At 30.9% G+C, this 27948-nt stretch overlaps 5 protein-coding genes and 1 long non-coding RNA gene across 13 annotated transcripts; 3 read left to right on the forward strand and 3 right to left on the reverse strand.

The window, feature by feature from the left end:
* Nucleotides 1-1247: 1247 nt before the first annotated feature.
* LOC136785647 (uncharacterized) lies at nucleotides 1248-2597 on the reverse strand. The gene is made up of 3 exons (XM_066746823.1): nucleotides 2293-2597; nucleotides 1533-1932; nucleotides 1248-1361 (listed from the first exon to the last, which is right to left on the reverse strand). The coding sequence occupies exons 1-3, from the start codon at nucleotides 2595-2597 to the stop codon at nucleotides 1248-1250; spliced, it is 819 nt and encodes a 272-aa protein (XP_066602920.1).
* Nucleotides 2598-5894: 3297 nt separating this feature from the next.
* Nucleotides 5895-7244, forward strand: LOC136785656 (putative nuclease HARBI1). The gene is made up of 5 exons (XM_066746833.1): nucleotides 5895-6076; nucleotides 6150-6442; nucleotides 6521-6825; nucleotides 6892-7136; nucleotides 7235-7244. Exons 1-5 carry the CDS (start codon nucleotides 5895-5897, stop codon nucleotides 7242-7244), a joined length of 1035 nt encoding a protein of 344 aa, XP_066602930.1.
* A 1131-nt stretch (nucleotides 7245-8375) lies between these two features.
* On the forward strand, nucleotides 8376-9496 carry LOC136785766 (uncharacterized). Its single transcript, XM_066747059.1, has 2 exons — nucleotides 8376-8566; nucleotides 8680-9496. Exons 1-2 carry the CDS (start codon nucleotides 8515-8517, stop codon nucleotides 9321-9323), a joined length of 696 nt encoding a protein of 231 aa, XP_066603156.1. The 5' UTR covers nucleotides 8376-8514; the 3' UTR covers nucleotides 9324-9496.
* LOC136785688 (protein KTI12 homolog) lies at nucleotides 9413-10708 on the reverse strand. Its single transcript, XM_066746938.1, has 5 exons — nucleotides 10466-10708; nucleotides 10141-10402; nucleotides 9942-10080; nucleotides 9810-9872; nucleotides 9413-9610 (listed from the first exon to the last, which is right to left on the reverse strand). Exons 1-5 carry the CDS (start codon nucleotides 10626-10628, stop codon nucleotides 9413-9415), a joined length of 825 nt encoding a protein of 274 aa, XP_066603035.1. The 5' UTR covers nucleotides 10629-10708.
* Nucleotides 10709-12835: 2127 nt separating this feature from the next.
* On the reverse strand, nucleotides 12836-27704 carry LOC136772202 (uncharacterized). Of its 8 annotated transcripts, none has more exons than XM_066725298.1 (15): nucleotides 27609-27704; nucleotides 20250-20384; nucleotides 19162-19320; nucleotides 18878-19010; nucleotides 18558-18712; nucleotides 18364-18434; nucleotides 15409-15592; nucleotides 15031-15162; nucleotides 14910-14963; nucleotides 14762-14848; nucleotides 14387-14599; nucleotides 14236-14319; nucleotides 13947-14164; nucleotides 13476-13635; nucleotides 12836-13075 (listed from the first exon to the last, which is right to left on the reverse strand). In XM_066725298.1, exons 6-15 carry the CDS (start codon nucleotides 18364-18366, stop codon nucleotides 12948-12950), a joined length of 1263 nt encoding a protein of 420 aa, XP_066581395.1. In that variant the 5' UTR covers nucleotides 18367-18434; nucleotides 18558-18712; nucleotides 18878-19010; nucleotides 19162-19320; nucleotides 20250-20384; nucleotides 27609-27704; the 3' UTR covers nucleotides 12836-12947. The 8 variants fall into 8 exon arrangements, with proteins under 8 accessions (XP_066581395.1, XP_066581236.1, XP_066581312.1 ...); XM_066725139.1 differs by lacking the exon at nucleotides 27609-27704 and adding an exon at nucleotides 20557-20768; XM_066725215.1 differs by lacking the exon at nucleotides 27609-27704 and adding an exon at nucleotides 20461-20768.
* LOC136772659 (uncharacterized) lies at nucleotides 21186-22551 on the forward strand. The gene is made up of 2 exons (XR_010822509.1): nucleotides 21186-21391; nucleotides 21551-22551. It is a non-coding gene; the product is annotated as an uncharacterized lncRNA (long non-coding RNA).
* Nucleotides 27705-27948: the final 244 nt, after the last annotated feature.

Raw genomic sequence — 27948 nt, forward strand, 5'->3', positions numbered from 1 at the left:
TAGGGAAACCTAATAGTGGCATGTGTATTTCTTTTCGCCATTTTATTGCCGCCAGATTTCAAGCAGAGGAAAACCAGTATCAAATGTTAAAACATTGAAGATTTTTAAGTAATTTATACGCGAAAGCAAATAGTAATGTATCATATATAATTAACGGTCAAACTCAATGTTAACAAATTTATATAATTTTTTATTTGCTCTCATTTTTATAGCAGGTAATCTAATTTTGGACCAAAATGGAGATTAATACAGTAGAAAGTCTTTTCAACGATGGAAGTGAAAACATCTGTGATACAAATGGTACAAAAACTTGGTCTAAGGATAATATTTTATTTTTAATTAATGCTATGAAGGAACTGGATGAAGAGTATAGTAACGGAACAAAAATATTAGTATATAAAAAGATTGAAAAGCAGTTCAGAGAAATTGGTGAAAATATAAATGCCAAAACAGTGGAAATAAAGTGGAAAGGTTTATTAAAAACATATAAAACAATAAAAAATAACAATCAAACGTCTGGAGCAAAAAGAAGGTTCTGGGAGTATTACAATTTGTTGAATGATTTTATGCAAACGAAACCTGAAATAGTACCTGTTGCTTCATATAGTAGCAGTAGTGGATTAAAAGTAAATAGAGGTAAACTATTAAGGTGTATCCGATTAAGCCAAGTTAAGTTAACTCACAGCGTTAAAGTGTCATAGTTCTTGTCACATGAACTATATCATTTTAACACTAAGATAGATTAACTTGGCTTGGTTAGTTTTACCCTTAATATATATTTTTTATGTAAACCAAAAAACACTAGCAGGTAAATTCATAAATGTTAGTAATCAAATTTATTTTCAGATAATTTGAATGAACAAAGTGAAGAGCCAGTTAAAAAAAAGACGAAGATGTGTGACAAAGAAAGACGACACCAAGAGAAGATGGACAGAATGGACAAATTCAATCAACTATTTGCAAAAATGGTTGAGAAAATGTAATTTTTAGATATTTTATGTTTACATCTCCTGCATACATATATATAACTTGTTAAACCAAAAGATTTCAATATATATTATAAGTCTATATTAAAAAAGTTGATTCTTTGATAGTTTAAATAGTATAGTCATCTAATGTTTAATATCCATAAATATGTTTAAGTTCATTTACTACAGATTCGAAAAAAGAAAAACATTTAATACACAATTATAGCGTCGAAAATATATTTGCTTTTAAAAATACGTTCCGTGGTTCTTGTTGGCAGATTATAAACCTTCTATTATTTCGTTTCTTTTTGTAATAGCCATATTTCTTTCATCTATTTCAATATCTTCTTCTTCATCGCTATCAAGTTCATTGTTTAATTGTAATATTTCATTCTATTCAAGAAAATCTAATGCTTCAAGATCTTCTCGATTTAAAATACAGATATTGTGTAATATACAACTGGATGCAATAAGAAGAACTGAGAGATCGAGACGTTTGGTTTCAAGATATATAAGTCGTCGAAACCTACATTTCAAGAGACCAAAAGCATTTTCAATTTTTACTCGTATTTTGCTTAATATGTTATTGAAAAGCTTTTGCCTGTTTGATAAATGACCATTATCCTTAAATCCTACAATAAGATTTGTGGATAATTTATAAGCTAAATCTCCCAGTATATAACTGCCTCTAAAAAAATTAGATTCTCTATTTCTGATTTGTTTATAAATTTCAGATCTTTTATACAAAGTATAATCATGTAAAGATCCTGCTTCTCCAGCATATACGTCTATAAAAAGCATTTTATGATCACAAATCGCTTGTAGCAACAGCGAATGGTAACCTTTCCTGTTAACATAGGAATTACTATTGTATTTTGGTCGTTTGATCTTTATGTGAGTTCCGTCTATGCAGCCAATAACATCTAAAATTAAAACATAAACGAAAATCACTTTATTAGGAAAACTTTGATTAATAAATCCATATATTATTCATGTTATTAAACGCTACATTTAATTATGTGCATATAATGAGACAAATTATTATTTTAAAATAGCATCATTTACCAACAAAACTGTTTCTTGAAAAGCCTTGTGCTATTTGTAATTGTCGATCTTCATTAGGCCATTTTATAATTCCATAATTTTGTTAATGATATCAAGAATGTTGCAAGTCCTATACAGTACGTTCCAACACGTAGATTTAGCGATCCCAAATCTTTCTGATACAGACCTAAATTATTAAAAAAGATAAACAAGAATTGAACAAATACTATTTTACTTCGAATAGAATAACATATAAATTATATTATTCTAAAACTTTTACCTCATTGACTCTAAATTGGCTAGATACCAAATCATTATTAGGAATTCCTTTTGCAAATTAATTTCAGGAAAACCACTGGTAGACACAGGATTTCTTTGATTAATTCCTCCTGCCATATTTATTAATATTTCAAATACAGACTTCGACATTCTGAAATGAGCCTGGAATTGTTTATCTGCCATTCTTGGTACGGTTAACTCTGAATAATTATCAATTTTTGGAATTGATTGTTCCTCATCCGAAGATGACGAATCATAAAAATTTGATGACACTGCCACAGGAAGAAAGTGATACATATTTTCCATTTCTTTAAATTTTTAAATATATAGCAATCTATTGAATGTAATCTAAAACAATACATTTATTATAAAATATTTTAAGAGAATTTTGATATAATTAATATTTTAAAATCAATTGCAGTACATTATTATTTTTTATATACTTTATAATGTCGGAAGTATAATTGGATTTTAACGCGCAAGGACCACCTATTATAATCAAATACGGAAGAAGCTTTTATTCATGATCAAATTCCATGTGGTTTATACCTTGCAAAAGCCTTTCTCTTTAAATTTGCTATTTGGGCAAAGGTAATTTCTTGATATAAACCTATGAGAGAAAGCAAAAATTATATTACTGTTAAAATATTGCATTCACAATGTTGATTAATAGCAAATTAGTGCTTACTTGTATGTATAAATTACTTAAAAATCTTCAATGTTTTAACATTTGATACTGGTTTTCCTCTGCTTGAAATCTGGCGGCAATAAAATGGCGAAAAGAAATACACATGCCACTATTAGGTTTCCCTAGAAGCTCTTTTCGCTCGGTCTGGACACAGAAACACTAGACCAAGCTTATAGGGAATTCTAGGGAAACCTTCGTCGGAGCCAAAAGAGTTTAAGGGCCGTTTTAACGAAGCAATTCAGGCAAGCCTCATGTACAACATAACAAGCGAAAACCTGAAGATGGAAATTTAAGTTGGCAGCAGTGACTGCAAGATCTGATGACGTCATTTTTCATTGAAGCAGATATTTTAAAAATGGATAGTATATGATAATTTTGACAGGTTGAATTATCTAGATTGTTGTATTATTGATTAGTCTGTAAGATACAAGAATGAGTTAATGTACACATTATGAAATAATGTTTTTGAGTTTTATGATAAAAAATATTATAAACTATTTGGTAAACAAATGTATTAATAGAATTAAATAGACTGTGAAGCTCCATCCTAATTAAACTAGAATTATTAACTGATTTCATTGAACAATTTTATTTGCCTTTTAATCACATATAAAGGTATTTACAATGTAATCATGAAAATATAATTATTGAAACATTCAAACACCTATTTTCCTTTCATAAAATTTCAATGTTATTTTCAAATCATTATTAAACAGATGATATAGATCATATGTATAGATCAGTTAAAAGTATATCTTATTTATCAAAGGTGCTTATCCTTAAATTAACCCTAATATTAAGCTCAAACTTTTTAATTCGTAACCGTATCTACATAATACTGACGACTCTGGAGGAAACAAACTATTTCATATTCAATTTGAGAATGGTATGGTTCTTTTCGAGGTATCCCTTTTGTGAATCCTTCTGAAGGACGAATAAGCTTCCAATGTATCTTTCTCATCTTGCTCTAGCATCCCCTTTAGTGGTTATTGTCCTGTACAGTCGCGTCTGTTATTTCTGTCCCGCCTTCGAGCTGCTAATCGACTAGCAACACTTTCGAAATATCGTGGTCCATGGTATTCAATGCTGTCTGATATTCAAAATAAGGAGACTGTATTCGTCAGTATGAACCATGTTTTTATATATGCGTTACGCCACCAAGATGACATAGAATTGGCCACGTCACAATATATATATATATATATATATATATATCTGCATGGATTTGAAAACTTCTTTTAATTCAATCACCTGGATTTTTTGTACAAGCATTTATAGGTTTTACATTGTGGTATAAAAAAATCTTGAATGAATATATACAAATAATTAAATTTAAGAATAATGTTAAATTTTTCAATGAAAATCCCTGTAAGTAAAATAACAGGAATTACTAAACAAAAATGATTATGTTAAAATAAATTTATTTAAATGAAGAATAAATAATTTAACCTTTCCTCTCGCTGCAATCTCTTCAGCTTAATTTCGGCTATATCTGCTTGGGCTTTGTAGAACCGATACTTTTCCTTCTGGACTCTAATTTTTTCTTGTATATGAAGCTTGTAAGCAGCTGTAACCTCGTTCTCAATTGTTGCTGGTACTGCAGCCCTCACAGCGCTTTTAGTAATATTTTTAAGGGGGCTGCTGATGGGCTTTCTCAGACTACTTGGTCCCGCTTCATTTCCCCATGAGGTAATGGCTCCTTCTTCTCTTAATGCCTAAAGTAGGGAAATTTTTAATAATTGAATTATCATTCATATGCAAATGAATATTTATTATTTACTTGGAATACTGTTGTACAAGGATCATCAATATTTTCAGGATCACTATCTTCCAGCAAATTGGATACAGTGCTGATGGTGTTAGCAGATGATTCTTTCCAGCTCTTTCTCAAAGTGTTGCAGCCTTGAATGGAAAACATATGGCATTGTGACATAGGGGTTGGCATTTGATCGCTTCCGAAGCAATTTGTTATCCCTACTGCAGATTTTCCTAATAAAGAAGCCACCCTCTCTAAAATCTCATTGCGAGCCGGTGCCTTAGATTTTCCACCACCTAATAGAAAAATTTCATATGTATTTTATGTATATTTAATATATATTTATCAATTATTTATTACCTGTTTTATATAGTTCAGCCTTATGAGCTGCTGTATATTTGCGGGCATTTGCTTTTAAAGCTTTCCAAGACGCTTTTAAGTCTATTTTTGCCCATTGTCCATCAGTAGCCTTATCAGTTTCATTTTTTATTTTCGCCCACGCCTTTTCTTTTTCACCTTTCGTAGTACCATCCGTTTTCTTATCTTCTATAACCATAAAGTATTTTTCAATTATAGAAACGAAAAGTGCTTGATTTTCTGCTTTTTTCTGAACCATCTTGAAAAAAAACGAACTCGTTTTAATACATTATATTGCAACAATAGGTGAGAAGCTATTTATCTATGTCAAAGTTAATACTATGGGCGGAATCAATACTCAAAACTAAAATCAAATTTAACTCAACAAATATTTATGACGAAGATTAAGATAAGCATTGAATTAAAGGTTAAAATGAGACAATTGATCTTAGTCAAGACCGTACTAAGCTTAAGTTCCGTTTATTGATGCCGCCTATGTTACTGTTCATTTTTACCATTTTTTTACAATGACATTGATCTTTATACGAAACGCTGCTGTAAAATCCGCTAACTTGGCTTTTGATTTTGGACAATTATGCCAGAAATCAATTAACCCAAAACAACAAACAAACAGAATTCCATCATTGTGTATATGTAGTGCCCCTTGCCAACTCCATTTTAAATCGATTTTTTTGTTACTCTGGGCTAATTTCTGGCACTATTGTTTTCAAGAATAGAAAACTAAAGATCGTAAATAGTTACACGAAATTTCACGTATAAATCTTTTTCTACTGAAATTAAGATGGAAGATGTGCAAGAAGGACAGCATCAAAGACGGCTAAGACAGCCACGTAGGCAATATAAAAGAAATAATTATTTCGAAATATACAACGACGAAGAATTTTGTCAACGGTTTCGCTTAACAAAAACTCAGACTTTTGAAGTTCTTGCACAAATTGAGCACAGAATAGTGCAGGTTAACAAGTATGTATACATTATATATATCTTTTTATTATTAACTATAGAATATATCAAATTAAAAAAAAAATCTTTATAGGAATGACGCTGCAGTAACACCAACAATCCAATTGTTAGTGACATTGAGGTTTTATGCTACAGCATGTTTCCTGCAAGTAGTCAGTGATTTTATCGGGATGTGCACCACAACAGCACAAATAATTGTGCATAGGGTTTCTCTAGCCATCGTGAGCGAATTATTTCACAAATATATAAAGCTACCAAAAAGAGAGAAAGAGATGCTACATGTAATGACCGAGAATTTTAAAATATCTGGAATGATACGCGTGATTGGTTCTATAGACTGCGTGCATGTACGCATTCAGTCATATGGTAAATATATAATTTAATATACATAAATTATATATTCTGATTGAATACTTTTAACTCATTATTACATTATTTCTTTAGGAGGAGATGACGCCGAACTTTGGAGATGTAGAAAAGGCTTCATGAGCATTAATGTACAATGCCTGGTAAATAGCAATCTGGAAATAATGGATATCGTTGCAAGGTGGCCAGGCTCAACACATGACTCTACCATTTTCGCAAACAGTCGCTTAAAGCAAAGATTCGACAATTTCGAATGCGACAATGGTGTGATATTAGGAGACCGAGGATATCCAAACCAACGTTACTTGATTACTCCTCTCGCCAATCCTACTACGCCTGCAGAGGTCTTATTTAATGAGGCACACATACGTACCCGTTGCATGGTAAAAATTAAATTTAAAAATTGAATTTTTCCAATTAATTTTAATCTCTTTTTATTAAACTTTTAGGTAGAAAGGTGCTTTGGCAGTTGGGGCAGAATGTTTCCAGTGAGCAGCGGCAAGTATGGCACCAGATTTCAAACGCCAGAACGTACAATAAATGTTATCCTTGCATCAGCAATTTTATATAACATTACTCGACGCGATAAGAGAAAAATTCCACAAGGCCTTGAACCTTATCTAAATATTCCTGAAACACATGAAGCACCTTGCACAGATGATCGCCAACATTTGATTGAAGAATATTTTTCTAGGTATAATATATTTATGAACAATCATAATTCATACATTATTATAAATATGTATACAGTAAATATATAAAAGTTAATGTAATTGAATTTAATTTAAATAGATTAATATAGGGTGATCCACAATCACAAATGTAAATAAGTCAACTGTACGTGCAGTGAGTTTAAAAGCCTCTCTTCTCCATGTTTACTCGTAGCTTTCTTCTAATAATTGCTTATTTTTATCCTCCCCTAAATTTATACATTGGCAAAGATGGACTTGGAGACTTGGCGGTGTGAGAAGCAAATAGAAAGTCTCAGACAGCATTGAATACCATGGACCACGATATTTCGAAAGTGTTGCTAGTCGATTAGCAGCTCGAAGGCGGGACAGAAATAACAGACGCGACTGTACAGGACAATAACCACTAAAGGGGATGCTAGAGCAAGATGAGAAAGATACATTGGAAGCTTATTCGTCCTTCAGAAGGATTCACAAAAGGGATACCTCGAAAAGAACCATACCATTCTCAAATTGAATATGAAATAGTTTGTTTCCTCCAGAGTCGTCAGTATTATGTAGATACGGTTACGAATTAAAAAGTTTGAGCTTAATATTAGGGTTAATTTAAGGATAAGCACCTTTGATAAATAAGATATACTTTTAACTGATCTATACATATGATCTATATCATCTGTTTAATAATGATTTGAAAATAACATTGAAATTTTATGAAAGGAAAATAGGTGTTTGAATGTTTCAATAATTATATTTTCATGATTACATTGTAAATACCTTTATATGTGATTAAAAGGCAAATAAAATTGTTCAATGAAATCAGTTAATAATTCTAGTTTAATTAGGATGGAGCTTCACAGTCTATTTAATTCTATTAATACATTTGTTTACCAAATAGTTTATAATATTTTTTATCATAAAACTCAAAAACATTATTTCATAATGTGTACATTAACACATTCTTGTATCTTACAGACTAATCAATAATACAACAATCTAGATAATTCAACCTGTCAAAATTATCATATACTATCCATTTTTAAAATATCTGCTTCAATGAAAAATGACGTCATCAGATCTTGCAGTCACTGCTGCCAACTTAAATTTCCATCTTCAGGTTTTCGCTTGTTATGTTGTACATGAGGCTTGCCTGAATTGCTTCGTTAAAACGGCCCTAAAGCCGAACTCAACTTCTGTGAATCACACTTACTATACATTTTGCGTGGTATATTCAATTCTCGCCAACAAACTATACAGCGTAGTATCTTCCAACATGGCGGACTTGGCAACGCTGCTGGGAAGTTACAGAATCCCAGCACTGGTAGCAATCGCCCTAACTGTTTACTTGAAAATGAAATTAAGAAAGCATAATTTATAATAGGAAAAATGGCAAATAAATTGTTCATATTAGGTCGGCAGTTAGGACTAAAACGGTCTCGTAAGTACATTGATTTTATTTGATCAAAATTGTAAAATTATTGTTACTAAAAATCTATTTTGTTAATGAGGGTTGTGCAGAGTTAATAATGTTCATTATTTAAATTATTTCAGTGAATAATCTTATACGGAGTATATTCACGAATGAGTTAAAACCATGTAGCAAAGCATTGATACCTATTGCATTAAACCAGTCCATTTTTCCTAATGCAATAACTACTTTCAAACTTCCACCAATAATATTAGAAAAGAAGATAGAAGTAGAATGGAAAAACAATTTAAAGAAAAGTATTAATGAAAAATTTGTTTATATAGAATTTCCAAATTTAGGTGGGTCATTAAATTCCTTTCACTATCAAACTGTTGAACCTGGCAAATGCATAGATCTACCAGCAAAAGAAGAATTTGTTGAAAAGTATGCTCATCGTATGATCAATATAAGAAGAAGAAAAATGAAGAAACATAAGAGGAAAAAATTAATAAAAAAGATGAAACATGAATGGAGGAAGAAACGATTGAGGCGTAAACTTCAAAGGGAGAAAGCTTTTCGTACTGAAATGGCAGTTTATATAAGGAAGGCAGAAAAGTTCAATGCAGAAAGATATTTACTAAGTCGATTGGAAATTTTGAGTAGAAAGAAACCTGATATAATATGGCGAGGAGAGCTACTGCCTGAAGCTACAGTTAAGGATTTTAAGGAGAAACGTGACAAAAAGAAAGAGTTTCGATTAAACCGGCCACGTTTAAATTTAAATTGAATATTTAAATTTCCAGGAAGTTGGCTAGAATTATATGCAGTGTTGATTAGAAAAATACTAACTTAATTTAGATATTTTTTTAAATTAAGTTATAAATTTTTATTCAGATATTGTACAAATAAATGAGCTATTCTATCCATTGTGCATTGTTGCATCTTGGTATATGTCAAAAATTGTCTTCTTAATTTTAAAAACTTAGCAGTGCTACCAGTACTTTCTACAGACAATGAACATCCTGATATTTTAATCTCTTTCTCAACTCCTAGTTGCTTAGCAGCTAAAATTTCCTAAAAAGAAGAAGGCGATAAAAAAATACTTTAAAAAGTGTTAGACTTATTAGGTTTAAAGTTAAGTGTCTCATGCACAATATATAAACAAAACTAAAAGAAGCCAACTAAAATTGTACTTTTCAGATTTTGTCCTTTTCATGTGACAAAAGATACCTGATTTGAGATATATTGATAGGCCATGGATTAAATTACTTACATTTATAATTTTTTGAGTTATTTTATCCAAGTTATACAGATAGTCAACAGAACTGAGTAGAGTCTGCAAAAAATATACATTTTGAGAAAGTTTTAGAGATATCATATTATAAGTAATCCAAGTGATACTAACACTCTGAGTGCTCAAGTTAGGTACCGGAGCTTTACCAAGATATAGGACATCATGAATATTACTTAACTCAAGCTCATCCTCTAGTGAAACAGTGAATAATGGGGTATCCCAGCGGTTTTTATTATCAGGAGGTTCATATCTACAAGTTAAATTAAACTTTATCATCAAGTTATTTGCTAAAATGGTAAATAAGACAAACCTCATAACCAAGGCATCAAATACAAAAGAGTCATAGCGATCAATAGAATCTTTTTTACTATTCAACAGCCAAGCATGTTCAATAGGAGTTTCACAGAAAACAGTACATTGAGGAGTTCTATAAAACTTGGATAAGCAATGAATTTCATAGCGAAAACCTTTAATATAATTACTTCCATCAAGTATCAATACATGATCAGAATGTAGTAAACGTTGTACTTCAGATTTAATATTAGCTCTGATACATTTCTCAATTTTAGAATCTGAGAAAGATATTAAATTAAATTTAAATAATTAATATCATTTCAACTCTGGATTTCACTTGCCTGAAAAATATGAGTTTTTCTCATAACCTGCTCTATGAACTTCTTCCATTTCACTTATAACAGATACATTTTTGTGCAATTCATTTTGAAAATATTGAACCAATTCAAAAGTACGTTTCGTTTTACCACTACAAGGTATGCCTGTTATTATAACCAATGGCATTTTATAAGCAAAATTCACGTTTTTTTTTTTATTGAGATTAGTCGCACCAGAGATGAAACGGGAGATTGCTCATGCGAGGTCCCGAGGCAATCCCTACCGGTAGGCGGCGCTGGTGTTGGCAAACGCGTGTCTCAGGTCCATCTAACCCGTAACGCCATCTATCGGAAGAGACCACGAAGCACGAGCGTTAAGCTTAGAATAGGGTAAAACATATATGCATTGTTGCCAGAAAGCGGAATAAAGAGAGAGCGGAGATATTTTCTCGGACCTCTCTGTCTTTCTCGCTGTTAGCTTCTAGCAGAAGAGTCGAGGCAAAATCTTTCCGTTTCGCTTTGCCGAAAATCTACCAATATTCGATGTCATTTATATTTGCAGGCCAATGCCTTTATACATGATTTTTTCAGCATATTTATTTATCAGCATTGACTTATTTAAATCAATAATAAATTAAGGAAATGCGTATTTGATATATAATAATTATTTTAACTATAATTTCATCGTTATATTTCGCTTATTTCCGTAAAATCTGAATTTCTTTAGTTTATTATTGATTATTGTAAGTCAATGGCCATTAAAAAAAATTTAATCTTAAAAAAAAAAAGTACCGTTCAGGAATCGAACCCGGACCCACAAATCGCCACGCTATTACCTTACTGCCTAGACCACGAGGCTTCTTCAGTGCACCGTAAACAGATAGTCTTTTTAAGGGCTTGAAATCTTCTTTTAAACCATATAAATAAACGAAGAACCGACATCTTTATTCATTATTATTCTATCATAATGGTACACAAATTAAAGAAAAATTATATAATGTAGATTTTCAAAAGCTTTTCCAATAACCAAGAACGGAAACTGCGAGCGTTGATTATTTATCTTCGTTCTTGGCTATTGGAAAAGCTTTTGAAAACTATTCAAAATATAATTATTCCTTAATTTGTGTACCATTATGACAAAATAATAATGAATAAAGCTGTCGGTTGCTCGTTTATTTATATGGTTTAAAAGAAGATTTCAAGCCCTTAAAAAGACTATCTGTTTACGGTGCACTGAAGAAGCCTCGTGGTCTAGGCGGTAAGGTAATAGCGTGGCGATTTGTGGGTCCGGGTTCGATTCCTGAACGGTACTTTTCTTTTTTTTTTTAAGATTAAATTTTTTTTAATGGCCATTGACTTACAATAATCAATAATAAACTAAAGAAATTCAGATTTTACGGAAATAAGCGAAATATAACGATGAAATTATAGTTAAAATAATTATTATATATCAAATACGCATTTCCTTAATTTATTATTGATTTAAATAAGTCAATGCTGATAAATAAATATGCTGAAAAAATCATGTATAAAGGCATTGGCCTGCAAATATAAATGACATCGAATATTGGTAGATTTTCGGCAAAGCGAAACGGAAAGATTTTGCCTCGACTCTTCTGCTAGAAGCTAACAGCGAGAAAGACAGAGAGGTCCGAGAAAATATCTCCGCTCTCTCTTTATTCCGCTTTCTGGCAACAATGCATATATGTTTTACCCTATTCTAAGCTTAACGCTCGTGCTTCGTGGTCTCTTCCGATAGATGGCGTTACGGGTTAGATGGACCTGAGACACGCGTTTGCCAACACCAGCGCCGCCTACCGGTAGGGATTGCCTCGGGACCTCGCATGAGCAATCTCCCGTTTCATCTCTGGTCGCACTGGCCTTCGAGCTGCATTCCTTATATCAAAATTCACTTACTATAGAGTGTAGTATTATTTAAGATGGCGGACTTGGCAACGCTGAGTGGGGCAACGTTATAGTTCCTCAAAAAATCTCAGAGTTCCTAGGTGGCGCTGGTGTCGCTACTTTGACGACGCCGGTCGCCGATATCCTGCCATTTTCCGACCGCCATATTTCTTGCTGCTTGAAAGAGTTGAAAGTCTTTTACCGTAAATGTGCCCTAAGAGCAAGAAGTCGACTTATAGTTAACTATAAGTTGACTTTTCGCAAGTTAACTTTCATTTCATATTGACGATAAGTCAGCTATAAGTCAAATTATAGTCAACTATAAGTCGACGATGTCTGACTTTAAGTCAGCTTTTATAAGTCAACATATAGTCGACTTGTAAATGTCAATTATAAGTTGACTTCTATAAGTCGACCTCAAGCCGCCTTCGTAAAGTATAATTTTTAGTTCTTTATTTTTAATGTAATGAAATAAATTAAAAAATAATATTAATTTTGACCTAATTTTAGTATATTTAACCTAAATACAATATTAAACTTCCATAAACAAAATACATAAAAAAGACATAAAAATACAGTATAATTATTGAGTAAATAATTCTTATAAATTAGAGGCATTGGAGTTGTTGTTCTCGTATCTTTTTCTATCGCTTGATCGCCGCAACCATTCTTGCATCAACTGTTCCACTGAGCTTTGAGTACTACCTTTCATGCATTTTAATATAGTATCTGTAAATATAAAAGTAAATTTTATATTGGAAATACAGTCTTTTAATAATATTATTTTAACACTGAAAATATCGATCGGAGATTTTCTAGCAATTTAAAAGTGCTCATATGTCTTAGTACAATTAGTAGATTAAGTGCTAGTTTATTTACTTGTTGTAATAATATAATTATACGGATTAATATTGGTGTAGGTTGTTCTCATCTATACATATAATATTAGTAATATATAATGATAACATAAAAGGCCGATTGTAAATATATCTGTTTATTTGAAGTCAGTAGCACACATCACTCCTTCACGAAATAGATAAATATAGAAAATTCATCAAGACAGTAGAGCAATCAACCTTAAAAAACTTAATTAATGAGAATGAGAATAGATAAAGGATAAAGGAAATACCACTAATGATTTGACAGGACTTGGATTTTTTAAAGCAGGTGCGATTTTTTTGACCAGCCCATGTTAATAGGGTGCCAAGCTCATTGGAAAACAATAGCTTCATAGCTTTTCTTGTGGCTATTTTTTCATTCGCTCCACCACTTTTAGAAATAAGATTTTCCTATAATTGTAGAAGGGAAAGGAGAATACAAGTGAATATCGTAAAAATGATATAACCCAGTTATATATATATATATATATAGGCTATTATTTACAGTCAGATCTTATAAATAACACCATCTCAAGCATTGGTTATCCTTTTCTATCAGAAGAAATGGAACAATAAATTCTTAAGTCTGCCTTATTAATAAAATGTGACTATAAATACCTCTCATAGAGACTAAGTTTATCTACTTTTAGCTGAGAATTAATTTACTATCATGCATCTATACAAGCAGAAAGATAACACTATTATGTGATTACTTTACCTACCAAATGATATTTAGCCAAACTATCCTCTTCTAGTAGTTTTTCAAAATTAGTGAAGTCTAATAGAGTGTTCAAAGGCAATTTCGATAATATGCTATTGCCAGCTGTTTCTTCTACATTTGCTCCTCTTACTGAATTTTTTTCCAACAGTAATGACTTGATATCATGTAGCATTCTATATAATTTTTTATATTGTTTTTCATTCTCACTTCTACAAATAGCTGCAATAAAATGAAAGGTATTAATAACTTCAAATAACTATTGAAAGTAGAAGTATTATTATAATGCTTACAACAACAATTGTTATGAGTGTTCACAATTTGCGTCACCTGATGCTGCACCGAAGAAACAACATTTTCCGCTTGTCTTGAGCACCCTTTAATAGTATAATATATCAGTAATTACATTACATTATAGCAATGTTAAACATTTGATTATTTTACCTATTTCATTTATATTGTTATCAGCGTAGTCCGTAACTAGTTCTGTGTGCGAATAATTAGACGCTTTGGAATTAAATTTGTCAATATTATAGTTAGCAGCAGGTAGATTTACTGGCAATTGTTCTCTGTTATCAGAGGAAGGAGACTGATGAATTGTGGAAGTAGTGGCGGAAGGGTTATGTGACTGCAAGTGATGTTTCTTTGTATTATTATCTGCAGGAAATAAATAAAGATTTATAACATTAAAAATATATTTAATATTAGTGACTAATAGAAATCATGTTCACATTTTGTCAGTTATTTAAACAACAAATATACTATAAAATAACTGATTGATTTATGAAGTATAAATATCAATTTATATGTTCTCTGTACCTTGGAAATCTGACACATACGTCACCTTAGGCAAGTTTATTATGTTATCTTTGGCATTTTCATTATTATAATTCTTCATTAAATTAACTGGAAATAATTTTCACAATTAAGAAAAGTTCAATTAAAACTATGTACCATTTATATTTACCTTTCCTTTTCTTAAAATCGGGCTCTAAAATTTCATGTGGAGAATCAACATCAGCTGAGAAATTGAAAAATATCTTATTAGATTACATGAGGAATTATAATAATCTATTATAGCAGCTTACAGGCATTAGAATCGTCACTGAAGAATATTTCTTTACATTTGCCAAATAAAGTTTTTTTTATAGTATCCGTGTCTGCTTCCGATGATAAAGCTTGTGATTTTATTTCCAATTTTTTGGCTTCCTTATAACTATCTGGTAAAGAAAAATGTTGAATTACTGTGTTTCACTTGTATAAATTTTTATAAACAGTGTTAATTTGAATCATTCCCATTTCAATTAACTTCACCCTGGTACTTTTCTCACTCCTCTGGTAGGCCTACTGCATACCCGACAGATCGAGGTAAAGCAAGTATGAGAGTGAAATTAGTTCAAATGAGAGAATGAATCAATTTGGCTCACCGTATAGAACGTTTTTATTAATTAATAAATATGTCTCACCTACAGGACCCAATGATTGGCTATACGGATAAATTCCCCAATTTTCGTTTGGCTCAATAGCTTTTTTTATTGCTTGTGAGGCGTTAACATTCTTTGGTGGCCACCAGTAGCTTGAATTATTTTTCAATATCCAGCTTTCTGGGATAGTAGCTACACAATTTTGTCCAATGACCACGCACCATGCCTAATGAACATATTTTTGGTATTAATAGCTATTATATAAAATATATATCATTTTAGATGCTTTTACAAATTAATCGCTTATTTATAAAAGGATTAAAAGCTCATGAGTTGGCACAAATATCTTAAAATACATGCATGTATGCTTTCTTGGGTAACAATTATGAAAACATATTTTCAGTACTCTTAGCAAATATAGACCATTATTAGAAAAAAAAAAATTATCTTTTAAAGTACATATATGTATAGATGCATATAAGTAACTTTGTAAAATGATATTAAAAAACTCCATAAATTAATGGCAAAACAATTATTTGAAAGCAGTATAATATATTTACTACTACAAAAACTTAAAGATATAAAAAAAACTATATATTATTAATAATATTTATACACAAATACAATTTCATGCATTGGCTACATAGTTCATCACGATCTCCATAATTTTTTTTAATTCTTCAATAAGCGATTAAAATGTAAATTTTAAAACATTCAACTGGTTGATAAGTTATGCCTAATATAACAAACAAATTTTATAAGATATAGAAACTACATAACTTAAAATTTTTGAATTAATCATTATGTGCTAGTAAAGGAATAACAATATATTCTGAATCACAATCAGTATCAATTTGAAATCCTTTTGTTTTAATTAATGAAACTGGCCACATTTGAAGATCGGAGATTCCTTTAACAATATATATACCTACAGCACCAGAATTAAGAGGATAATTAGGTAAGTTAGATAAATGCAGAAATTTACGACCAAGTATGACAGGTGTTCTTTGATGATATGCAATATATGAAATAGACACAATGCATGTAATATTATTTTCCTGTATATAACAACAGTTATTATATAATTTAGTGGTTAAAGTAAACGAAGGGAATCGGATTCTTGCATGTGCATCGTAGCAGTCAAATGGCAACATTAATGTTATAGGTTTCTCAAGCTGAGGAATAGACCAAACAGGCCTACTAGAAACTAAGAGAGATTGTTCATGTAATCTATTATAAAGCTGTTGGAGGGGCTTCTCATATTTCCTGAGCAACTTTTTTAAGCTAAACAAATGATTCTCAAATGGAAAAGCACTAAAATTATCTAATGGTCCTAGTTGTCTAGCATCTTGTGCTAGGTGTATCAAGTTATGCACGTTAAATGTTAGTGTCTCAGGTCCATATAAAATGCTCATATTTTTAACAAAATATTCTAATAGATTTTGAGAGTATGTATTATTTTTAAGATAATCTCTTTCGCAACATAATATTCTAATGGCACAATTTAATGAATTAAAATGAAGAAGTTTAGAATCCGGTAAAATAGTATTTAAAACAACAGGACCTAGATAAAGCAAAAAAGTACGATACTGTGTAGCTTTCCATCTAAGAAAGTCGTCTAAATGAAAAAATTTGCGTGCAAATTCTAAAGGAATACATTTAGACACAACTTTCAATTTATCAGCTAACGCTTTAACATAAACTTTAGCTACTCTTGAAGATTTTGATCGACTGATCCACAATGTTAGCAACTGCTTAGTTACACCTAGACACGTGTTATGCATATAATCTATTGGGAAACTGGTAACCATGGGAACTGAAAGTGATTCAAAGGGAGAACAAATTCCTTCAAGATGATGTTGAGGTTGAGATCTGTTAATGAAATCGGCATCAGTACGCAGGCTCTCATTAATATCTGGAAATGTCATTCGTCCATTTATTCGTTTGCCAACCACAGTGCATTTTGGGCAAGCATAGTACCCATTATGCGATTTCGTACAAGTTACGTATGCTTTAGCTGGCGAATCACAAATAATAGATCGAATTTTAATCTGCCATTGTTTCCCATTAAAATTAAAACCATTAATTTGCAAATGTAAAAATTCTTTAATGAATGAATTCAAATATTCTGAAAGACTAGGTTTCTGATATCCATGATAAATTCCAATAACAAATGGCCTTAAAGAAGAATTTACCACTTTACCTAAGATTGGCCACAATTGACTTTTTGGAGCATTAGAAATTTCTGTCCCGTCCACATTCAAATCTAACTCTACAGTCTCATCATGAAAATCATTAGGAAATTGCAGAACAAGAAATTCTAATACCTTTACTAAACCATAGTGTAGATAATGTCCATGCGGAATCTCTATAATACTATGTGCTTGAGGTTTAGGTGTATTCAATAAAGTCCTTGCATCAGATGGAAGATCATCATGACCATGAACTTTAAGAAGTTTTAATAAAGCTGATAAAGCGTTTTGCTTAATTTGAAAATCAGTCGACCAGGTTCGCAATTCTTCTTTTAAACATGCCTTATCAAGCTGATTAAATAATAATTTATCGCTATTATCATATATTCCCGATGAAGAAGAACTAACTGAGAGATCGTCCGATAAACATTCATCAGAAAAAGAAAAATTCATTTCAGAAGTATCATCTACAATAACTGGTGATGCGTTGTATACATCATTCGAAGAATGAGTAACATCAGAACTGTTGTGTATCATAAAACTCATTGCATTATTTGAAGAAGTTGCTACTATATTAATTTCCGAAGACGAAACATCTTCAAATGAATTTACATTAGAGCGGAGATATGAAGCCAAAGAAAGTCTATCTTGTTGACGCTTAGATAATTCGGAAAATTTTTTCATTTTGAAAGATAATGTTAAAAATAATTCGTTTACTAGCACAAATAATGTTATCCTTATGCGTTAAACCTTAAAAGTGTATACGAGTTATACTTAAAATTTGAATAAAAATATATAAAATAACCATTTTATTCTGCGAGATTATTCTTCCAATATTCTAATATTGATTTGGCTTCGGCTGAACATGCAAAAAATCTGTAAATGGCAATATATATAGAAATGACTATAAAGTGGTAATATCAACTTTTAATAAAATAAAAAACAAAGTGAACTTATATTATATATATTTAAAAATAGTAAAAGATAATAATTAATTACCTTACATTGAAGTGAAGGATTTTTGTGAAGATTTCAAAGTTGTTGTTACTTAATACGTATAGAAGCATCCAAAATTTTAATAAACTATCCCTTCTAGTTTCTTATCAAATTTATGTAAGTCTTAACAATTTGTTTAATATCCCATACAGATTTATCTGAAAGCAGAACAGTATCACACCAAACTGATTCAGAAATTATTAAGCAACTGTATTTGCAATGTCAATGTTTTTTTTTAATATTTATTAGATTAAAATTATTATATGTATGATTGTTTCTATTTTGAGTTAGAAAATGAATAACTATGATAATTATATATTTACCTGACAGTTATGCAGCTAATTTATATTATAATAGTGAAGATATAGCTTTATACTCCGTTGAAAACAAAGTTAAATTCAGTCTTCTGCAAACTTAAAGTGGACCTTAAAAAAGATATTAGTCTCCTTCAAATATCTAAAAGTATAGAGTAGCATATATATAATGGTTGTTAAAAATATATTAATTGATTGCAATAGATTTGGTGGAAACTATACATATATATCCTTTATATCTAATTGTTTCTCCTTCGACTTAGAAAAAGTAATAAAAAATTGTAATTAGTTACCTGTACACTGAACTGAAGAATTTACATATAATATGACGTCAAACTTATTATACACTGATTAATTGAATGATAGCATCTCTATATTTTGCTATAATCCTTTCAGATTTTTCCTCAACTATGATATAAGCCTTTGAAAATTCTTCAATTTTCCACACAGACCTATTAAAAAGTATAACAACGTATGAATAGAATGTATGTATACAAAATAGTAATATTTGCCTTTATGTTAATTGTTACTAAGCTTACTTTGAAAGGTGATAAAGAGATAATAATTATTTACCTGCGGATGATTATAATATAAAATACATGTAACATAAAATCTTTACGTATAGAAACTACAATATAATGAGTTTCATCGAACAAATTTAAATTATTCATATATATCAGTATCCTTGTCTACGAAATGTATTGTTTCACCATCTCTTTTATAGTTCATAATATAAAAACAGAACAACATAAATGAAAATTTACCTTTCAAAATGATCTTATATAGTCACTGATCTAACATATATATGTTAATTCAGTACAATAATATTAAACAACATGTGCAGGGGCAGTTACTTAAAAAGCTCTAAAACATAGATTGAAGACAGATTCTTTACTATATTTATATTTAGGGAAGTTTTATGTTAAATGTTTCAAATCATTAATATTATTAGTTTGGAAATAAACATTTTTTATGTGTATGCATACTTTAGGGTCTTTTAAGTTATATACTGGCCCTATGTGTTTGCTTCTATACGTATAATCATATTTTATTGCAGTTATTTTATAAATTAGAAAAATATTAAACGACAGATATGATTAAGACATTATAAAAAACATTTATGAAAAGGAATTAAGGTTACTCAAAAATGACTTTTTATTTAACAAAATATATATAGAAATTTTCAATCTTACCGTATACAATAGTTGCAAGAAACGCAAATTTATCATGCATATAAATGGGCGAGACAAATAATCAATATATACATGTATTAAAATATTGATATGACTTTACCGGTGGGCATAAGGGATACACGGGACACATGACATATATATACATATATATATATGAACTGCAACTCTGACGCAACTTCAAGACCAACCTTCATAATTTTAGGCTGATTCGGCCAACTGCTGCATACATGCGGTGTATCGAAATATAGAAAAATATTTTCAAATGCACCGCTATACAAAAAAATTCAGCTTTTAACTCCAATTTGAAGTCGACTTGAGGATTACTAAAAAATGTTGACTTATAATTGACAATTTGAAGTCGACTTAACGATGGTTAAGAAAAGTTGACTTATAGCCGACAATTTCAAGTTGACTTCGGAATGACTAAGAAAAGTCGACTTCCAGTCGACTTTTAGTCAAATGTGCTGTTAGGGTGTATACAGGGTTGTTTTCTACCAGCGAGACATAGGAGAATTCGTGTTATTTGACTGTAGCACTCGGTGGAATGGAATCTGAGCGCCCTGATTGGCGAATCTTTCTTAATGCCAACTTAAAATTGCTCGTTGCCAATAGAAAAATGACAACTGTAAGATCCTTCCGCCATTATCGACGCGTTTGACAGTTTACATGCTATTCGTAAACAGAAAGTGACATTAAGAAAAGAAAGATGAAAAGGATATTGAGGTTAAAAGGGAGAATGACAACGTAATGAAAGAAAAGTGATGAAGATATTCAGTGAAAGATAAACCGAATATATAATTAAAATAATAATAATTTTTAATGTTCTAAATAATTATTCTCAGTATTATTAATGCTCAATTATACGTTTTAGCCTCTTTAAAAAGGATGGAAATTATCATGGTTACACGGTGGATACCAATGAAATAAGAAATTCTGGAAAATGACATTAACCGGTATAATATATTCAATATAAATGCAAAGCAACATATAGAATATATAGAATGAAACTGCAGAAATGATTTTTATCTTGTCCTATAAGAAGCGGTGAGCTGAATTTCATTTGAAGTTATTATAATTGTTATAAAATACTACATATTTTAATAACAAATAGGTAGTCCTTGAAATATTTTTCCAAATTTCATTTATCTACATCAAGAAAGGTTGATTATGATGAAAATGTACGAGAACATGGATTTACAATTCCTTCTGATATACTGCGCACCCATTTGCAGAAGGCAAAATATAAATGTTAGCATTATAGAGCTTTAATGAAGCAGTCAAAAATGTATGCATTTACTAGTACCAAACTGCGATGGAAATGTTGGTTGGGGTGTGTATATTATTCATCATGATGAAGCTTTACAAATAAATTTTGATAAATTTATATGCTTTATGAGACTTTTTTAATCTTTTAGGGAGGTGCTTATTTAGCCTGACAAACTCATCCAAAATGTAGTTTCTATTTGTTGATATATATTATGTTTTTCAGAGCCACATAAATGAAAATGAGTATACTGTTGATGGTTCAAGAGCCAAATGCCGTATGGTGATTCTGTGTGAAAGAAGTTTATACCCTAGATGTGCGAAGAGAAGATTCGTTAACTTCTGAATGGTCCAGTTTGTGATCAGATAAGTATTGCATGATTGACAGTCCGATATGTGTTAGAATAATAAACACTTTTAAATCATTTTTACATGATTGGATTAATCTTTGTTTTTTATTTGCAGTCTCTTTGAAATGTTTGTAAATCTATTATGCATGAGGTAACTCACTTAATGTGTATACCTAACATAATACTACTATTGAAGTTTCAACACAATATTTGATCAAATATTCAATATACTCTATAATTACAAAATCTGAAGCATGAACAATCATAGAGGAACATTTTGATACATTAATTATATTCATGCAAAATTTTTCAAATATTTGAATGCCTCATTTCAATTCACTGGAAAGAAATATTGTATGGAAAGTCTAAATGTTAACACAATTGCATTCCAAGCTGTTGGTTAATATGCGTTACGCACACAATTCAGCAGGATATTATTCAATGTTTCACAGTCATTAGTACCATTACTATAATTAACAGCAAACATGTCTGTATATACCTACTTCGAAGGTCTTCGATGCAAAATTTTCTTCTACAAGACAAAAATTTATGCTGCAGTATATCTCGAAAGTTAATAAAAGTGCTTTGTAAAATAGCTTTGGTTTTTAAAATCTAGAAGACACGATTACCGTATACTTTTTCCGTCAAAATGATTCATGCCACGACCAACTCAACACAAAATTTCCTTTTTACTTTACGGATAGATTTACAAACGAAACCGCATGTACTTACTGCAATTACTTTGGAACTAGGAATGTCTTTAGAATTTGTATTATTCACTAAATGATTCGTTAATTGTGTATATATTGGTTTAAGAAATCTGACATGTAAATAGAAAAATTATATTTCCATTATAAAATATACTTTAATAAATCAACATTATTATAATAATATTAACAAATAATTCACAAATATATAATAGTTGCACTATTCCACTACAAATATTGCTCGAATAGACCACCAGCAACTGCAGAACAGTATTCTATTCTTTTTTCGAAACATTCTAATATGTTCTGCAGTATCTGGGATGTTATTATTGTTTCACATGCTACAATAATTTTTTCCTTCAATTCCTCGAGGCTCTCCATCTCAATTCCATTATAAACGGAATTTTTTAATATTCCCCAAACTCCAAAATCTAAGGGCGCGAGGTCGGGCGATCTTGGGGGCCATTCGATTGGACCGTGCTTCCCTATCCATCTTCCTGTATATTTGGCATTTAAATATTCCAAGATGATTTTTGCCGTATGGGCTGGAGCCCCATCTTGTTGGAATGTAACGTTCCTCTGTGCAAAAAGAAATTTAACATTAATTCTAAAGTTTGTATTATAATAATTTGAATGTATACTCAAATATTTAATTAAATTTACATTTTGCACCACCCTTCGGACTCTTGGGTCCACCTCGTCTTTCAATAATTGCAGATACTTATCGGCATTTAGATTGCCATCGATAAATATCGGGCCAATGATGCTATCTCCTATTATACCAAGCCATACATTGAGCTTCTGTTGGTATTGAGTATGACATTCAAAATTCTCGTGCGAATTTTCTTGAGCCCAAACTCTTGTGTTCTGCTTATTGGGCGGGTGGACTAATACGAAAGTTGATTCGTCCGAAAACAGAATATCTTTTAATGAAATATCATTATTTTCTAGTTTATCTATCATAATCTTGCAAAAATTATGTCGTTTTACATAATCCGTTTCTTTTAACACTTGACAGTGAAAAAGTTTATAGGCTCGAAATTTGTTCGCTTTTAAAGTTTTCCGCACAGACGATACGGAAACTCCGACCTCCCTGCTAATTTTAATGAGCGATTGATGGGGATTATTTATAGCAGAAGTCCTAATATTCTCCTTTACTATTTCGGACAAAGCCCTTGAAGGTCGTCTTTCCTTATGATGGCTACGATCTAAACATCCTGTCTCTTCAAATTTTTTAATAATTCGCTCAACTGCATATCTACTTGGGGTCGGGCGATTATCAAATTCCCTTTGGAATAATCGTGATATTTCTCTTATGGAAATTCCGCCATAATACCATTTAATAATTTGGATTTTTTCTTTTAAATTCATCATGTTTTAACACTGAAAAATTACATTAATAATTTGCTACTGCAGCGTTTTTTAAAATTGGAATTATTTATAAATAAGCAACGCAATACTCACGTAAAAATCCTTTTACTTTTTCTACTTCTTTTATAAGTCGGGGGGACCATGCATCGGTTGCTATTCAGCAATATCCATATTAATAAATATTAGTTAGGTTAATCAAGCCTTCTTTTTTTTAACCTAACTAATATTTATTAATATGGATATTGCTGAATAGCAACCGATGCATGGTCCCCCCGACTTATAAAAGAAGTAGAAAAAGTAAAAGGATTTTTACGTGAGTATTGCGTTGCTTATTTATAAATAATTCCAATTTTAAAAAACGCTGCAGTAGCAAATTATTAATGTAATTTTTCAGTGTTAAAACATGATGAATTTAAAAGAAAAAATCCAAATTATTAAATGGTATTATGGCGGAATTTCCATAAGAGAAATATCACGATTATTCCAAAGGGAATTTGATAATCGCCCGACCCCAAGTAGATATGCAGTTGAGCGAATTATTAAAAAATTTGAAGAGACAGGATGTTTAGATCGTAGCCATCATAAGGAAAGACGACCTTCAAGGGCTTTGTCCGAAATAGTAAAGGAGAATATTAGGACTTCTGCTATAAATAATCCCCATCAATCGCTCATTAAAATTAGCAGGGAGGTCGGAGTTTCCGTATCGTCTGTGCGGAAAACTTTAAAAGCGAACAAATTTCGAGCCTATAAACTTTTTCACTGTCAAGTGTTAAAAGAAACGGATTATGTAAAACGACATAATTTTTGCAAGATTATGATAGATAAACTAGAAAATAATGATATTTCATTAAAAGATATTCTGTTTTCGGACGAATCAACTTTCGTATTAGTCCACCCGCCCAATAAGCAGAACACAAGAGTTTGGGCTCAAGAAAATTCGCACGAGAATTTTGAATGTCATACTCAATACCAACAGAAGCTCAATGTATGGCTTGGTATAATAGGAGATAGCATCATTGGCCCGATATTTATCGATGGCAATCTAAATGCCGATAAGTATCTGCAATTATTGAAAGACGAGGTGGACCCAAGAGTCCGAAGGGTGGTGCAAAATGTAAATTTAATTAAATATTTGAGTATACATTCAAATTATTATAATACAAACTTTAGAATTAATGTTAAATTTCTTTTTGCACAGAGGAACGTTACATTCCAACAAGATGGGGCTCCAGCCCATACGGCAAAAATCATCTTGGAATATTTAAATGCCAAATATACAGGAAGATGGATAGGGAAGCACGGTCCAATCGAATGGCCCCCAAGATCGCCCGACCTCGCGCCCTTAGATTTTGGAGTTTGGGGAATATTAAAAAATTCCGTTTATAATGGAATTGAGATGGAGAGCCTCGAGGAATTGAAGGAAAAAATTATTGTAGCATGTGAAACAATAATAACATCCCAGATACTGCAGAACATATTAGAATGTTTCGAAAAAAGAATAGAATACTGTTCTGCAGTTGCTGGTGGTCTATTCGAGCAATATTTGTAGTGGAATAGTGCAACTATTATATATTTGTGAATTATTTGTTAATATTATTATAATAATGTTGATTTATTAAAGTATATTTTATAATGGAAATATAATTTTTCTATTTACATGTCAGATTTCTTAAACCAATATATACACAATTAACGAATCATTTAGTGAATAATACAAATTCTAAAGACATTCCTAGTTCCAAAGTAATTGCAGTAAGTACATGCGGTTTCGTTTGTAAATCTATCCGTAAAGTAAAAAGGAAATTTTGTGTTGAGTTGGTCGTGGCATGAATCATTTTGACGGAAAAAGTATACGGTAATCGTGTCTTCTAGATTTTAAAAACCAAAGCTATTTTACAAAGCACTTTTATTAACTTTCGAGATATACTGCAGCATAAATTTTTGTCTTGTAGAAGAAAATTTTGCATCGAAGACCTTCGAAGTAGGTATATACAGACATGTTTGCTGTTAATTATAGTAATGGTACTAATGACTGTGAAACATTGAATAATATCCTGCTGAATTGTGTGCGTAACGCATATTAACCAACAGCTTGGAATGCAATTGTGTTAACATTTAGACTTTCCATACAATATTTCTTTCCAGTGAATTGAAATGAGGCATTCAAATATTTGAAAAATTTTGCATGAATATAATTAATGTATCAAAATGTTCCTCTATGATTGTTCATGCTTCAGATTTTGTAATTATAGAGTATATTGAATATTTGATCAAATATTGTGTTGAAACTTCAATAGTAGTATTATGTTAGGTATACACATTAAGTGAGTTACCTCATGCATAATAGATTTACAAACATTTCAAAGAGACTGCAAATAAAAAACAAAGATTAATCCAATCATGTAAAAATGATTTAAAAGTGTTTATTATTCTAACACATATCGGACTGTCAATCATGCAATACTTATCTGATCACAAACTGGACCATTCAGAAGTTAACGAATCTTCTCTTCGCACATCTAGGGTATAAACTTCTTTCACACAGAATCACCATACGGCATTTGGCTCTTGAACCATCAACAGTATACTCATTTTCATTTATGTGGCTCTGAAAAACATAATATATATCAACAAATAGAAACTACATTTTGGATGAGTTTGTCAGGCTAAATAAGCACCTCCCTAAAAGATTAAAAAAGTCTCATAAAGCATATAAATTTATCAAAATTTATTTGTAAAGCTTCATCATGATGAATAATATACACACCCCAACCAACATTTCCATCGCAGTTTGGTACTAGTAAATGCATACATTTTTGACTGCTTCATTAAAGCTCTATAATGCTAACATTTATATTTTGCCTTCTGCAAATGGGTGCGCAGTATATCAGAAGGAATTGTAAATCCATGTTCTCGTACATTTTCATCATAATCAACCTTTCTTGATGTAGATAAATGAAATTTGGAAAAATATTTCAAGGACTACCTATTTGTTATTAAAATATGTAGTATTTTATAACAATTATAATAACTTCAAATGAAATTCAGCTCACCGCTTCTCATAGGACAAGATAAAAATCATTTCTGCAGTTTCATTCTATATATTCTATATGTTGCTTTGCATTTATATTGAATATATTATACAGGTTAATGTCATTTTCCAGAATTTCTTATTTCATTGGTATCCACCGTGTAACCATGATAATTTCCATCCTTTTTAAAGAGGCTAAAACGTATAATTGAGCATTAATAATACTGAGAATAATTATTTAGAACATTAAAAATTATTATTATTTTAATTATATATTCGGTTTATCTTTCACTGAATATCTTCATCACTTTTCTTTCATTACGTTGTCATTCTCCCTTTTAACCTCAATATCCTTTTCATCTTTCTTTTCTTACTGTCACTTTCTGTTTACGAATAGCATGTAAACTGTCAAACGCGTCGATAATGGCGGAAGGATCTTACAGTTGTCATTTTTCTATTGGCAACGAGCAATTTTAAGTTGGCATTAAGAAAGATTCGCCAATCAGGGCGCTCAGATTCCATTCCACCGAGTGCTACAGTCAAATAACACGAATTCTCCTATGTCTCGCTGGTAGAAAACAACCCTGTATAAATACTCTTAAAGTAAAGTTTTTTCGACAGTAATTTTAAATACTGAAAGATGTTTGAAAGTTGTTTTTAAGTGTCAGGTGTCAGGAGCTACAAGGGCAATTATACAGGGTGATTCTCTAACGGCGGGACATAGGAGATTAGTGTTAGTTGATTATAGCACCCGGAATGATGAAATCCAAGAACCCTATCTAATTGGTCAATATCGTATAGTGCCAACTTAAAATAGGCCATTACCAATAGTTTGATACAAAAAATGAAACCGATCCGCCATTTTAGTGTAAAAGTGTTTACACACTTTTCGTAAATAGAAGCAGAAGGAAATGAATGAGCTGCCAAAAGTAGTGATTGAGATTAATTTGTGATATGTGTAACTTTGGCAAATAAAAGTGATGATTGTAATAAAAAGAGGAAATAGGAAAGAGCTTGGTTTTCATAAAATTTGTTATTTAATGTATTAACCATGACTGACTCAATGAGGAATTAAATATGTTTTTCTTTGATGGAAATGGATAACACCTGATAGGTCATTGTGTCCACTGGTATAACAAGAAGTTTGAGTTTGTTGTTACAAAAA

Source organism: Prorops nasuta, unplaced genomic scaffold, assembly GCF_024137725.1.
Source record: "Prorops nasuta isolate Cenicafe-Biocafe unplaced genomic scaffold, Cenicafe_Pnas_1.2 PNAS00001, whole genome shotgun sequence".
NCBI lineage: Eukaryota > Metazoa > Arthropoda > Insecta > Hymenoptera > Bethylidae > Prorops > Prorops nasuta.